Below are 15,770 nucleotides of genomic sequence, written 5' to 3' on the forward strand. Positions count from 1 at the left end.
GCAATGATTAAATCAAGAATTCTGCGAAGCCCTGCCCGTTTGACATATTGACGTCATTCATCTTCTGCAGCGAATCGCTTGGCAATCGTAGGGTTTTCATAAGAACTGCTCGGCCCTGGTAGTTGTGCATCAGCTCTTGTCACATTCTGATAAAGACATTGTGGTCTGGGAAGGCAACACATACATTTTAAATGGTCCCTGCCTTTACTCTGTACTCCTGATCAAGGCATGCATTCAATGTTACGCTACATTTACCTTTACTGGTTCACGACGATGCGCTGCCTGCTGGATAATGTAGCTGTGATTAAGATTCGGATAGGGATGAAAGAACTTATGCAATATTTATTGGTGTGTACTGAGAAATTTACAGTAGGTTCTAAATGTACAAGTACAAAATATAATGTGCATGCATGTGATATGTTACATTTCATGACTATGCAGATTTTAAGTACTTAATATTGCAATAACAGGCTTGTATCATATATACTATTGACTTGTAGATACATATTCTACCGCTTATATCAGAGGAGAGTTGGAGAAAAATATATGAGCACATTGTGGGATTTTTCATTCATCGCTGCATTTGCTTATCATGATACCATTGTGTTGTACCATTTTAGATCAGACTGACATTTGGTAATACAAATATGAAGACTAGTATGAGAGGAGGAAAAAGGAAAACAAGTGAAGAGAAAAAAGCAAGAGAAAAAGGGGTATCATTGAAAAGCTAGAGAAATAGAGAGAGTAAAATATGACATTTTGAAATTAAAGGGAATTAAAGACAAGATTAGCAAGACAACGAAAAGAAAGAATATTAAATGGTAGGTGGGAAAATAGCAAAAGAAACCGGGTACTTTTTTTCTCTCCACTCATCACATGTTACCATTCCAGGCATCTTTATTTGCATAAGCCAGTTGAATCCATTCATTCTACCTCTGCAGGTAGAAGGAGAGGAAATGTACCTGTGAATCTATATTTACAGAATGCACCAAGAGTCAATAAGTTGTTCTGGATTCAGGCTTCTCAGTCTATTTTCCACATTATAGGATCATCTTACAAGTTCACAGGAAAGAACAGACACAAGATTGTTGCTTCTGATACGTTTAAATTGAATATTCAATTTCCAGCTGTGAAATGGGGAAGCTTTGAATTGGGAAAAACAAAAACATGGGCAGAATATAAATAATTCAAGAATGATAAAATAGATATTGTTGCATTTGTGACCAGCAAACAAAAAAGGAAGGTATTGATAAAAGCTCATCTTGGCAAATTCACATGAAGATTATCAAAGCACCCCTTCCTTCTTGCCCTTCTTCTTCTGGAATATTTCTCTGCCCAATTTCACCTAATCGCTATCCAATTGTTTTCAGCTGGTTGCACCAATATACTTCCCTTCTCTACATACCAGTTTGTTGTTCCATGTTATGTCATGATGTATTTCCCTTTATACCAACAGAGCTAACGTATAACTCTGGAAATAGAAAACAATTTACCTGCAAAAGTTTGTTCATCCCCCCCCCCCCCCTCTTTAAGACGGTGATGGGAGTCCATTGAAAGACTTCAGAACTCATTACATTAGAGTGAAGACAAAATTTGTACTTTGTAGATTTTTGTGATTTATGGTGAGAGTATTCTTCAACACAATATTAGTTCAATGTGTGAGCTAACTGAATATGTGTGATAAATTCTGTGTGATTGAGACGGACTATTTATTATATGCAAACCTGACATTTAAGCAGATTTGAATTGCATTACACAAAAGGCATCCAGCCAAAATCTTGCGTCCAAATAGCTTCTTTGATGAAATTTGATATCTGACATGACTTATATGTAGGTTGAATCGTTGCCACATGTGATCTCCCCCAAGCTATTGCCTTAATCATGTCAACCTAACCTTTATTTGTATTATTTACTAATTATTAATTGATTCTTCACTGAGATTTACCACTCTTGTGAAAATTAGGTTACGGTAGCTAAACCCAGTTCCATTTCAATAATTTCAAAAAATCTCACAATTTTTCAAAAATCCTGTGGTTTACCTTACTCATTCTGAATATCAAAACCGTTAGAGGAAAGTATTTTGTACCTTGATTTAGATGGGACAGCACTTGAATTTAATAGAAATGTTTTCATTTGTGTGTGTGTTTTAAACTGATATGTTTACTGATGATTTGATGTCAAGGTTTTAGATGAAATAGGTGAACAAAATTGATCTTTTATTTTTCAAGGCAATAAAACAGATGTTCTCCATACAGTCTCAAATGCCTATCTCAATATACATATAAGTTCATGTAAGCCTATGTAACCGACCAATAACTTAATCTGATCTGTTTGGAAGGAAAGGTGCTTTAATAAACCACTATGCATATCATTACACATCTGGTGAATGGTACATGCAGTGACTCGTAAGAGGTAATTTGTGAGGGCTTTTAGTCATTTTGACCACTTTCACATCTGTATTAGATAAGGTCCATTGCATCTGTTATTCCCCTTGTCTGTGAGACTCATTACTCTCCGTCTACTAGCCAATCATGACTCCAATGTGCACCTGCAGTTTGAGATTTATCAAGCGTATGGGCATTACAAATAAGATAATGCCAATTTCCACACCTTTTTCATCACAAAGAGTACCTCTTAATACCTCTTTTATTGAGCATCAATAATATGACATGTACAAACTGTCTTTTTATTCCCTTAAAATCAGACCAGCTTCCCTGTATCGTTATTATTGGTAGTAGTTTGTATTAGTAGTGGAGTGAATGTGTAGCAATATTCTATAGCAGTAATATTAATATATCACAAAGATATGTATTGCTTAACCTTTTTAAAGTAAGGGTTATATTCAATATTTGAAGCATACCAAGACTTACCCTAGAAGGATTTGCAGTGACCTCAATTGTTAAGTCTTACTGAATTTGAATTCTATGCATTCCCTGAAGTAGACAAGTGAAAGTAGGCCAGGACATGGGGTATGTACGCAAAACAGCACTTCTTCAATCAAAATCATGAATAAAAAATGAGCCTTATGCAGGTAAATCATGCCTGCAGTGAATACCAGGGTAGGAGGATGAAGGTTTTAGTTGGACTATCAGGTTATGCATTGATTTTATGAATCATATTGATTCACAATAGACAGACTTTCGGAGCGTTGAGTGTTTCTTCCCTAGGTCTGATATGTGCGTATATTTGATCATGTTGGGGGGATTCATGCCTTACAAAAGTTATTTATATATCGAATCGCTGTTACTTTGACATAATATTAGCAAAATTGTAAATTTGAAAGATTCCATACTATCTTGGGATTATTTATTAAGGTATAAGTATAATATCGATTTAAGGAAGGGATTCATAACACTGGAGTTTCTTTTGACAAGTTTAATATATTTTATACACGATTATGCAAGCATGTTTCAGATAGGAAGATATTATAAGCAGAAATGAATGAAATCCCTGATAGATCTGAATCTTGTCCTTTATACTCATTTTAAAGCATCTACCAACTAGAATCGTGACCAGCTCAATAAACTTCATCCACTCCCTATCTGCATCTTCTCACCACTGCAATCTCACATCCACCACTACTGTTGATTGCATCCTCAAGATAACAAAACCTCTCAACCTTCTCAACATCTCCCTTATATATCCCTTCTTGCTCCTCCTCCTCCTCCTCCTCCACTCCGTTACTAATCTCTCTGCCTGATTTCTTGCACTCAAAGCTCTCAGCCATTCTCCAGGAGAAATACACTTTTACTCATCTATCTACGAACAATTCAGCTGTAGGTGCAATTTGATGGGTGTATCTTATTGCTCTTTCTACCCCCATCTGGGTCACAGGGGAGATGATTCGCACCCCTCTCCTCACCCAGAGGTGCCAACTTACCCGCCTGCATAACTTACCACAGAGACAAACATTCAAACCAGGCATTGTGAATTATTGATGATTAACAGGCTTAAGGAAAATGTCACTGAATCTATCAACCTCTGTCGGAAGCATTGGCCAATTGGTTTCTCTGATAATGACAGTAGGAATTACAATAGGGTGACAGGTTCCACTACAATAAGAAAGGATGAGTGACCCCCACCCCCTGTAGAGAATAGATGATAAAACATGCTTGAGGTGGTGTAAGATTACATTACAATTACATTGTCAAATGATGCCCAGTCTTGATGAAATTATAATCTAGAATTTAGTTTCCCACTTTATTTGATTGTTATAAAAATGTATTGCTCGTAGTAATGTTATACTGTGAGCTACTATTTTGGTTAGAAATTGTATGATTGGAATGAAAGATTTCAAATTTTATGATGGAACATCTTGGTTGAATAGCTGTAATTCTACTCAGTTCTTTGAAGGGAATACACATTCACATTGACCACACTACTTTTTTTTTCCAGCTTTCAGGAGTTTTTCCAAGAGAGAAAGAAAGAGATTTCATGTCATTTTTTTCATGAGGAACTTGCTTTTTTCGAAAATGCATTTGTGAAGGGTCTGGGTCTAAACCTAATTTTCTTTCTTTTCTTTTTCTTGTTACAGGATGTAGGATACTTGGCCAAAGTTGGTTCCATCTTGGACCCGTTTGGTAGAGGGAACATTGAAGACCGCACCATCACCATCTGCAGTGGCTTGGACTTTGTCAATATCAACTACATGCACATGGTTGCCAGCACACCTGAAATAGCACAGGTACGTATCCACATAAACGTTTGCCTCATATATTAGTCTTGTATACATTGTACGTGCTAAGATAGTAAGCCATTTTGTAGTTTCGGGCTGTTAATAGGCAGAGAATTCTGTAAATCAGGGAAAAAATACTTTAAAAATTTTGGGGGCTACTTTTCAAGCTTACTTGCATGAAAATAACACTCTTTAATTTTTTTTTCATTGAACTCTATGCAATTTTTGTTGGGCTCTTTTATGACTTTCAGGGGCTAATTCGCCCCAAGCCCCCGTGTATTTTTTTCACTGCTTTATATGTTATTCATGTATGAAATGTAATTTTGAAATATCTCAGTCTTGATATTAGACAAGAATATTGAATTAATGAGGGATATTTGTTAAAAGATGCAATAAGATTTGAGAGAGAGGGGGATAAGGATAAGGGATGACTGAAAATAATTAGTCAGGAAAAGAATATGAAAGAATATGTTGGGACAAAAAGATGATTGAGGAGAATTAAATGAAGTGAACCAATACAGGAGGACTGGAAGAGAAAATGATGATATTAAAATGTGGAGCAGAGAGTAAAGGAAGCATGAGATAGAAGGTGCCAGTATCAATCTCTTTATAACCAGCTAAATATATAGCAACCATTTGGTGGATTGGGATGAAGCTGAGTGCATAGATGATTGGAATGCATCTCTCCTTGATGATTTTCTCCACGACGAGGGATGCGAGCAGCGTCCATTATCTGATCTATTTTTTAGGGTGTGGGGAGACTGGCTCTGAATGGGATGGAGAGATGCATGGTAACACAGGCAGGTGGCACCTGCAATGTGTGTTTGATCAAATGTAATCATATTAGGAGAGAGTGGAAAGGAGAGCATGACAGCATTAGGGAAATGACTAAATGGGAAAGAGAGAGAAAGAGAGAGAGAGAGAGAGAGAGAGAGAGAGAGAGAGAGAGAGGGGGGGGGGGGTACAAAGAGAGACCAAAAAAAAAAAAAAAGATTTTGAAATCAAAGTTAGCACAGGATGAAACAAGAAAATATGATATAAAACATAGGGCAATATAGGTTAAAGCAAATAAGAGATAAGGCGAACAGCAAAATAGCAATGAAAAGTTCAGGAATAAGAGTGGAGGAAGGGAAGATGGAAGAAAGCAAATGAGGGGAGTGCATGGACAAGTTATCAACCAATCTTGTAGTACTCGATCGCTGAGTGAATGAAGGCATGTGAAATGGTGTGAAATGAATACTTCCAGCAAGGAGTGAATGAGAGGAGAAATGTAACACTTGCATGTCAATACTTGCATACACCCATGAAGGGCATTGGAGCCGTGTACTCCACACCTTCACACTCTGATATGTGTTTTAAGAAACTGTTGCTTAGTGGAATGACAATATATATCGGTACATTAAAATCTATCTCTATCAGTGTAGTCCATACTCTGTCTGTCCACAGTCTCCACTGCATTGCCAGTGTTTTTCAACTTTGATTCACATGAATAATTCTCTCTCTCTTTCTCTTCTGTCTTTCTCAGTCTCTCAATTTCTCTCTCTCTCTCTCTCTCTCTCTCTCTCTATTTTTGTCACTGACTCTTTCTTTCTCCTCCTCTCACTTTATGAACCTTTTACTTGAACTAATACCAAGAGCCTTTGAAATCAATCCTATATATAGTAGAGTCAGGGAGGACCAAGTGATTGAAATTACCCTGTGTGGTTCGTAATTCAATACTACCTTGGTCACCTTACATGAACCTTTTGGGAGAAAATAATTCACCAAGATGATAAACAGCCAGTCTCAGTAGGCCTGTCATCATCAGCTCGAGATAACCCGCTATTTTAAGTACCCAATCGCAAATTATCCAGCTAATTTGCCTCTTCATCAACCTGCAGTTGCAATTAACGGGATATTTGGTCAAGATAATCATCCCAAGATATCTTGGGCTAGTTTTCAAAATATCCCGCTATTTGTCCGGTGCATCTTCACCAGCCCAAAGACTCGCACTATGCGCAAACGCTGAGCAAGATCTCGAGTTTGGAGCTGATGAACATGCGATTTGTAACTTAGGGCTTATCTCCCAAATCAGAAATAGCGGGATATTTGGCAATCGTGAGCTGATGGAGACATACCTAGTATGTTCATAATCTGGAAGTTGATGCTTTGTTTTCTAGTAAACAATTGGAAACACAGTTTCTTTAATTAAATAGACTAAGATGAGCCATTACTCTAAATGAATATCCTCAAGACTAACAATCTGTCAAATTTCCACATGTGAAAGGTTTGTTTTTGACCATATTTAGACTGATTACAGGGAAGGATAACGATTGATAATTGATGACAGCACCATGACAATAGTGGTTAGGACTTGTAAATGAGAGGATATCCAGGGGCTGATTTGAGTATACAATAGCTCATGTAGCCTCAATAATCGATAACACATCCATAAATAGCCAGGGAGAGCGAAGGCTGGATATAGCTTTATAGCAGTTGATTTTCATTAAAATGACTGATTGGATGGATGAGGCAGATAAGTAACGGGTATATTACTATTTCGATCTCTTTCAATGCAAGAAACTAGTTGCAAACCTATTTGATTCTATGAATCTATCCAACAATGTACAGTATTCATGAATTGGATTACTTTATATTTTTTTATGAACTGTAAATCTCTGTGTATAAGGCGCACCTGTGTATAAGGCGCACCCCTATTTTGGGGGCCAAAAAAAAAATTGTTTTTTGTTTTGTTGTTGTTGTTGTTTTGTTGCCGAAAACCCACGCGGGGAAGGACCTTCATTTTACATCGAGGTGCAGTTGAAGTTGTGAACTTGTCACAAATAATAGTAACAACAGTCTAAGGCTTCATGATACCAAGTGTCCCCCACCAGCCTCATCACATCACCTAGCAGAAGCACTGTGTTGTATTTTTTTAACTGTCAAATACATTAGCTCTCCCACCTCCCCCCCCCCCCCCCCCCCTAAAAAAAAAAGAATCACATTTTCATATTTTGCTTGCTAACCTATATTGGAACTGGACTTGAAAAGATTCCCTTAATTCTACATCAGCATAAATTCAACTATAATGGAATTACTAATTTTCTTCTAGAAATACAATCTTACACACAAAAATATCATCAATAAAAGATGTACACTATGTTCATTGGTTCATATTTATGTCTCAATGAGATACCTTTGCACAAATCTAATATTTTAAAAGAATATAGATAGCAGACATGATGTAAGCACTATCATAATGTAAGAGAGTATCTAAAGCACTGAAGTATAGCAGGTGTTTCTTGAACATCAGACCACATTGATTCAATGGGAATAGCACCATGCAGCAAGCTGTCTAGCTAGCTCTGTCAGCAATTTGAACAGGTAACCTAAGAAGCATGACATTTACCTCATGGTGACTCTCATGCTAATAAAGAAAATGATACTCGCATTTCTTCATTATCAACGATGCAGGCAAATTGTGACAGTCACAATGGCAATGATCAAATGCAACTTTATAGGGGCCTCAGTCGTTTACAGGAATTTCTATGACAAAAAAGAATTGATTTTTATATAATTTTTTGGGGATGGTGTGTTTAGTTGGCCCAAATGTCAAAGGCTACTTACTAGCTGATTGTAGGTCAAGATTTGAAGAGCAAGAAAATGTCATGAACTGGGAATTTAGAACGTGTTTGGGATCAAATCGATGTTGGTTTAGGGCATTGAGCACAACTCCCAAAGCACTTAACCTAAAAAAATCTTAGACCTGTGTAATCGGGTTCATATACTGGTCATATTAGATTAATGCTAGGTTGGAACGATATGAAATTAAAGTTGCAGAGAAATGTTTGCCACTTTCTGATCTTCTTTGTGACATAATTTTTTTTGAATGATCTAAATGCACATCTGACTGCTAGGCACACAAATATCATGGTAGCTGGTTGTAAATTAAAATATCCACCCCTCAGTCGATCAGCTGTACCTTGAGGTCACAACATATTAATACTGCGTAAAAACTTGATATTCCATGCTTGTATAGTCTTTCAGATTATAAACACAATTTTTTGTGTGCATGTAAAATTTGGAAGCCATTAATAAATTATGATGCAGTGAAACATTAAAAAATAAGATGGAATTCTACTATTCATGGTAGGTTAATTTGTATGCACTAAGGCGGTAGTAAGCTTGTATGGGTCATTACATCACTGGGTCAAATACCTGTTTAATCTTCTAATTGCTAGACATGCACTCACAATCAGTGCTTTCAAATGCAATCATGAGGTAGAGAATATAATCATAAACTCTACAATGTGTGTGGCCATATTCTAGGAATTTCATTTTTTCTAACTGTTCTGTATTTTGTAAAAGCACCCCTTATTTTTACTTTCAAATAACCAGAATAATTTGGAAGGAAATAACCAAATCAGATGATCTAATTTACATACTAATCTTCTTCTGTTTTCTTCAGTCATGTCAGAATATGTACATGTAACAAAAATTAACTCACTCTTCCAGTATATATAATACTATTTTTTTCCAGCTGCAGTGCAATTTGTGAATCTAATATTCAGCATAGTGTAGCAACTTATCATTTACAGTGTATTTTGAGGGAGGAAGGGGGTGGGGGGGGGGGGTTAAGATTTAAAAAAAAAAATTGAAACAATGTGCAATATTGTGTGTATGTCAATGTTATATTTATATCTAAGTTGATTCGGGAGCAACATGTGAGGGCTCACATGCCTCTGGGTAATAGTGTTGAATTTCACTTTTGTGAGCCCTGGCCCACACTTTTTCCTGTTGTTTTGTTCATGTATTGCATGATCTGTCAAAATGTATTTGTATTGTGCTTTTATGATTGGCCTAATAAATAATGATAATAATAATAATAATTACATGTAATATTTATCAAGAATTTTTGATCTACAGGTTGTATGCATTTGTTGGGAAGGTAAGTTGTGATCCTTGGCTCATCCTGTTCATTCTATTTTATTTCATTGCAGGTATGGTTCGACGGATTACTGACGATAACTCACAATGTCAAAGCTAACAATGTGTGTCCAATGCAGAGTTTAAAGAAACAGTGAGTATTTAATTGATTGATTGATTATTGATTACAGCTAATAAATATTTACATGTTGCTTTCTTGCATTAGGTTTGAATTCATAGCTTAAAAATTACTATTCTAGGATTAATTTGACAAATAATTATCAGTGTTTATCATTTATGATTTTGAAAATTACATTGAAGTAGTACTAAGTAAATCTAAATTGTGAATGAGCAGGCATATATAACCATTATTTTTTAATAAAACTTTGTGAGGGTGATTAGTTATAGACAGGTTTTGATATTAATGAGAGTAGATATCGTCACCCTCATCATTAATTGCAAATGAAAATTAGAATAAAATTTAATTGCCTCTTATAGCTTGTTTCTGAATTGGTGAGCTGGCTTCTTAAAAAATGAATGCCAATGAAATTCACTTGGTAATAATAATAAAGATAATAGTGTAAACTTATAGAGCGCACACACCGTCCAGGGGCGCTCATGGCGCTAGCCCATGATTTAATATTGTGATGTAATGGAAAGTGTGACCTCTATTTGCCTTCCTCCTCTTCTTGCAGCTGGATGAAAATTTGCTTTCAAGTCAACCCCAATGGCAGAATTCCAGTACGGAATCTCACAAGAACCTTTGCATCGGGCAAGACTGAGAAGATTGTCTTCAAGTCGCTAGATGAGCTAGGACTTCCCTCAGGCAAGGTATGCATATCAAATGAAAGGCCTCGTTGCCACTAGGACATAGATCTAATTTCAGGGTTCCTGTATCATATTTTGTGCATGAGTTAAATTTGAAGGGTCTGTACATGATTTGTGCTGATTTCTGCTCGCTTCATTTGATATCTAGAGAAACTGGGAAAATAATAAATCAATATCTGGTACTGCCCCAAATCTGTTTAAGGGTGTTAACTATTTCTCCCAGTTATATGACATGTGGAGGGGGGGGGGGTTAAGGTTTTTTCTCTTCACTCTTTTCTTGAACATCATTTTTGTTCTTTCTATTTGTGTGTGGGGGGGGGGGGGAGGAGGGGGAAATGTCTATGCATACAACCAGTGTCCTGTATAAATTAGGCATATATATCTTTTAACAGCTCCATAGGTGTTCGACAAAAATTGTTTGTGGAAGCAATCTTCACTAGTGAATTACTCATCGCTACTTGAAGTAGATATAAATTGCCTGTTCTCCAGACTACCTTGCTATAAGACTCCCTCTTCACTAATTAATGGGATTGTCTGCAATCTGACTCTACAAAAGGCATCCACATACTGATGACTTCCATGACATTTTGCTAGTGTTTTTTTCTTCTTCAAGCCAAGGAGACAGATGCTTTTTTTGTTATTGATGTGTTTACTTATTACTTTTTTTCTTTTTGTTACATGTTCGTGTTGAAAGTAGTGCAATTGTTCCAGTTGTATTGTAATGAAAGGTGATTAGTGGTAGAAAATATTATGTTAGAAAGGTAATGATTCATTCGTTTAAGTTATAACCTTTCTGTGGTGTATTACCTCGTTGTACTCTTGCAAACGAACAATTCCTTTGTTCAAGACTTACTAAAGAGCAGGAGAGCAGAGAGAGAGGGAGAGAGGGGGTGAGAAAGACAGAGGGAGAAAGAGAAAAACATAGAAAGAGAGAATAAAACAAAAGTGGAGGAATGTTTGATAGGGAAATATAAGCTGTACGAGGTACATCATCGGTAGGAGAGATGGATAGATAGATAGATCAATGAATAGATACATAGATAGATAGGTAGGTAGAGATATAGAGAACAGGGGGAAGAGGGGATGGGATAACAAACAAAAAAGAGGAACTAAAGATAATCAACGTAAGAATTAGAGATCACAGTATAGGATCATCAATCAGTGCTTTATAGACCTGTTTTCTTTTACTCCCTGTCTCCCATCTTTGACTATCATGGAGAAGACAGAGATATATTTGGATTTGTGTGGAGCCCCATTAGACAAGTCAGTAGAGCAGATAGAAGTGAGCCCCAAGGAGCCGATTTGGGATAGTTGAAGAGTGCTTGTGGCTCCAGAAAATGTCGTTTCAAATGGACCATCCTAGCTGGCGATAGACATCCAAATGTCAGATTGATAAACAATGGGGGTCTATCACATCTTCCTCCTTGTTTAGATGAAAAACAGTGATGACTAAATCTAATGTTGTTTACATACATACTTTTCATTACAACCCTTTTTCACTAAACATGCATTTTTCACTTAGTCCTTTGTGAATTTCATTTCCCTTATACACTTGGGCCTCCGTAAAAAAAAATGCTCAAAGTGATATAGATGAAGATAAGCAACTATATAACAACCACCTCTGAATAGAATGCACTATTTTTGTAGATAATTACATGGTAAATTGTCTGACACACAGGGAGAAAATCTTAGTTTGCTTTAAGAAATGCATGTGCTTTTCCGTAGCTGGAGAAGATCATGTTTATTTGATTATACCTACTTCCAGACTAGCTGTGTATTATGACATTTCCCTGTTTGAAAGATTTGTCTTTCATGATTTCTGATTATTTTATAGATAGTTGAAAAGATTTCCCCGATAAGAATAGACACCTGCCTGGGAAGAATGGCACAAGTTATTTTCTTGAAAGGTACCTTGGTACACTAGTGTTATTTTAAAAGCCTGGGGATGACAATGTTGTTTGTATAATTCAATTTTTCTGATCAAAAATTAGTTTTTAAAAAAGTTGTAAAATTGGGGATGTTGAGCATTAAGCATTAATCACTTTGTACTGCAGAATAACGTAAACGTGCATCAGTAATAAATTCATTGCATTAAAAAGGTTCTCCAAAAATATGGAGCTCCTCGAGAATGTGCCTGTGAAAGAGAGAGCCTCATTAGCACACACATTGGCCAGACTAGACTCTTCTGTATCCATGGCAACAGAAATCAAGCCACGATTATGCTAACAGGGCACGTGTAATTGAATTAAGTGATCTCTATTGAGGTCAGACCCTCACACCTGTAAAGAATTGTCAAGTGTAGCATTTTCTCCATTATCCTCTCTCCTTTGTCTCATTAAGTGTCATTTACTTAGATAATATGATTAGAGACGTGTGAGATGAGAGAGTAGTTTTACATGAGTAGATTTCTCGTCGTAAGAGAAACTGCAGGGAGAAGAGGCAATTTGTTCAAGTTTTGTAATCCATGTAGATGTTTTGAGTGACTCCTGGTATTAAAATCAGAAGGATGGAGTCAAAGTTATATTACAAGATATTTTGGTACTTTTAGAGATGATTTTTAAAGAGATTTACAGGAGATACATTTACACATATGTCACCTTGAGAGAGCATTTGAAAAAGAAGGAAAAAAAAAAAACACTTTTAAACTCAATATTCAAATTTTAAATTCAAATAATTTTTTTTTAGAGTGTATGATCTAATAACATTTAGTTGTAAATTGAATTTTTTTTTTTCTCCAAGAATGATGTGCACTTTATCCATAAATTTAGATGAATTTTATCATTCATCTTAATTTTTGCATACCATGATAATGATGTTTGGTTTTGAAGCAACACCTTCATATGTGCCTTTAATCATTAGCTAATGAAATGTTAAATGTCAAATTATCAAAATTTAGAAGAAAATACACTTTTGTCAGAAATGAAGTTTTTTCTTTTTCTTTCAAAATGGAATTACCTGATAAACTGGGCATGTTCCCTACAAATATAATCAATGCAGTATTTCTCAATGAAAACATATTAAATATAGCTCTGACATTTCTAAATATACATTTTTCTTTTTTTTCTTATTTGGACAAAAATGAAAAATAACCACCAAATGATGAATATATCTGTATTTCTACGGATACCAAGCAATATTGATTTGTGTTTCTATGAAAGACATTGCCTTGGCTGTAAATAGAACAAATGGATTCAGTACAGCAGAAAATTGGAATTTCCTTCATGAAAGGCACGGAAGAGGGAACCGGTTTAATGAAGAGGGAAGATGCTTGGTGGATAGAGAAAGGTTGGGCAATATATGAATGAAACAGAAAATAATGCAGTACATATAGATGAAGGGAGCCTGAAATTGAAAGATTGGAGAGTTCAAAAGGGATGATCTAGAAGTGATCTTTGAAGAAAGAATGAAATCATGAGGGTTGGGGCTTTAACCATGGACACAGTTTATTTATTTGAAGAGATTATTGAACTATAAGAATGATAAAAATGGACATTTGATAGCATTTCAAGGCTTCTTGCCCACCTATTATTACTGTTATTACAACTACAACTACTTCAACCAAATGTTAGTTTTATTTATGGGAACCTATAATCTACAAGCTAAGCTTTTAAATAGGTTCCTCACATTTCACTCTGTATAACCTTATATTCATTACAATTAATTTCGACGTCTTTTCAAAGAATTAATTATATAATGTGACACTTTTAGTATATTTCATATTATGTTCTATTCTTGTCAATTATGTAAATTCTTTTATTTGTGAAATGTGAAATAAACTTGAAACTTGAAACTTGAACAAGTCAAATTTAAAATGAGCAATCCTATGTAGACTGCCAATTTGTAAATGGATTAGCTGATGCTTATAAGCATTTTTTAATTCCTCCTAGAACTACAAAATTAAACACACTGCAAATTTAATACCCAGATGATGGCATGGCGTACTTAAATTAGTTCTCATTCTACTGTATTTACCAGCGTTTCATAATTGTGTGTTTAGTAATGCTGCAATCAGAGTACTCCAAGATGTCTGGCTTGTTTGCTGTTGCCAGGTGATTAATCTACACCCTTTATGGAATGTTTGGTTTGGATGGTATTATGAGAAGCATATAATAGCGGAGTGCTCATATCTGCCTTGTCTGAAGTATGCAAGCCTTTCTAGCCTGGCATCACCCAAATGACATTCATAGGAACTCCATAGGCCTGTTTTCATCAGCTCAATTTGGCCAAATAGCCCTCTATTTCTGATTCTGGAAATTAGCCCGATCACAAAATAGCGGGCTATTAGCTCGGGAAATCTTCACAAGATATATTGGCCTAGTTTGCAAAATAGCCCGCTATTTATCCGGTCCATCTTCACCAGCCCGAAGACTCGCACTATGCGCGAACACTGAGCAAAATATCTCGATCTCGAGTTTTGAGCTGATGAAGACGCGATTTGTAACTTCTGGCTAATTTCCCGAATCAGAAATAGCAGGCTATTTGGCAAAGTCGAGCTGATGAAAACAGGCCTCATGTGACCTCTTTGGAGTTTTATATTCTAGTGTGAATAGGTCTGCAAAAGGTGTGTGTGAGAGAGAGAGCTCAAAGCCATGTGACATTGAAGGAGAGATATTAGCAGCTTGACTGTTTAGAGGACCCAGATACTCCATTAGAAAAGGCTGATGTATGTTTGTTTTCGAACCCATTATGAAGCCATCTTCTCTCTGTATGTGGAGGTATTATGGTCTTTTCATATTACCAGGTTCTGCTGTTTGATGTGCTAAATGAAAATGCTTTCCCCATCAATTAGATCCTTCTGTTCTCTACTATTTATTTCATTTCCGTGTGTTCCATTGCATTATACATCAGGTAGATATCAGTTAGGGATTATTTGCACCTACATGAGGCGGTGTCACACAGAAAAATCCCTTAAAAAATCCCTTGAAAAGTCCTTTCAAGGGAGAATTTTCTTGCTTCGTTAGAGAATTTTTAATGGGATAATTGATGACAGACAGCAATTAAGAGGATAACTAAATTCTGGATAACTAAAATCCGGATTTTTGGCCTCTGCATGACACCGCCTATGGAGGAGGTTTCATAGACTTCTTTTTTAAATGCACAGATTGTCTAGTAATTCTTGTGTAATGGGTTTGAAGGTGACAAGGTGACATTTCTAACTGCCGGTGAAATTCACTCGCTGTGGCGAGCCCTTGCCGGAAGTGAAGAATTATTGCGTAATTATTAAGCCCGCGCTCCATCTATCTTGCATGCAGCTTGTTCAACCATAAGTCAACAAACACAGCTGGTTACGATAAAGCATGCGTATACTGCGACCTTTGACCATTTTAATCGCTGTTTTAATCGCCTTTTTCTCCCGAACGCT

The 15,770-nt window shown here is 36.2% G+C and overlaps 1 protein-coding gene across 4 annotated transcripts in view; it reads left to right on the forward strand.

Annotated features, from left to right (window-relative positions):
* Positions 1–15,770, forward strand: part of LOC587412 (1-phosphatidylinositol 4,5-bisphosphate phosphodiesterase beta-4) — a 93,675-nt gene that overhangs the window by 40,267 nt on the left and 37,638 nt on the right. For all 4 annotated transcript variants that reach the window (XM_030998806.1, XM_030998807.1, XM_011678827.2 and 1 more), the window contains exons 5-7: positions 4,535–4,684; positions 9,655–9,734; positions 10,276–10,411. In XM_030998806.1, coding sequence (XP_030854666.1) covers positions 4,535–4,684; positions 9,655–9,734; positions 10,276–10,411 — 366 coding nt within the window. The remainder of the gene's footprint in view (positions 1–4,534; positions 4,685–9,654; positions 9,735–10,275; positions 10,412–15,770) is intronic.

The sequence above is a fragment of the Strongylocentrotus purpuratus genome, unplaced genomic scaffold (assembly GCF_000002235.5).
Source record: "Strongylocentrotus purpuratus isolate Spur 01 unplaced genomic scaffold, Spur_5.0 spur5_scaffold_5, whole genome shotgun sequence".
Classification (NCBI taxonomy): Eukaryota; Metazoa; Echinodermata; class Echinoidea; order Camarodonta; family Strongylocentrotidae; genus Strongylocentrotus; species Strongylocentrotus purpuratus.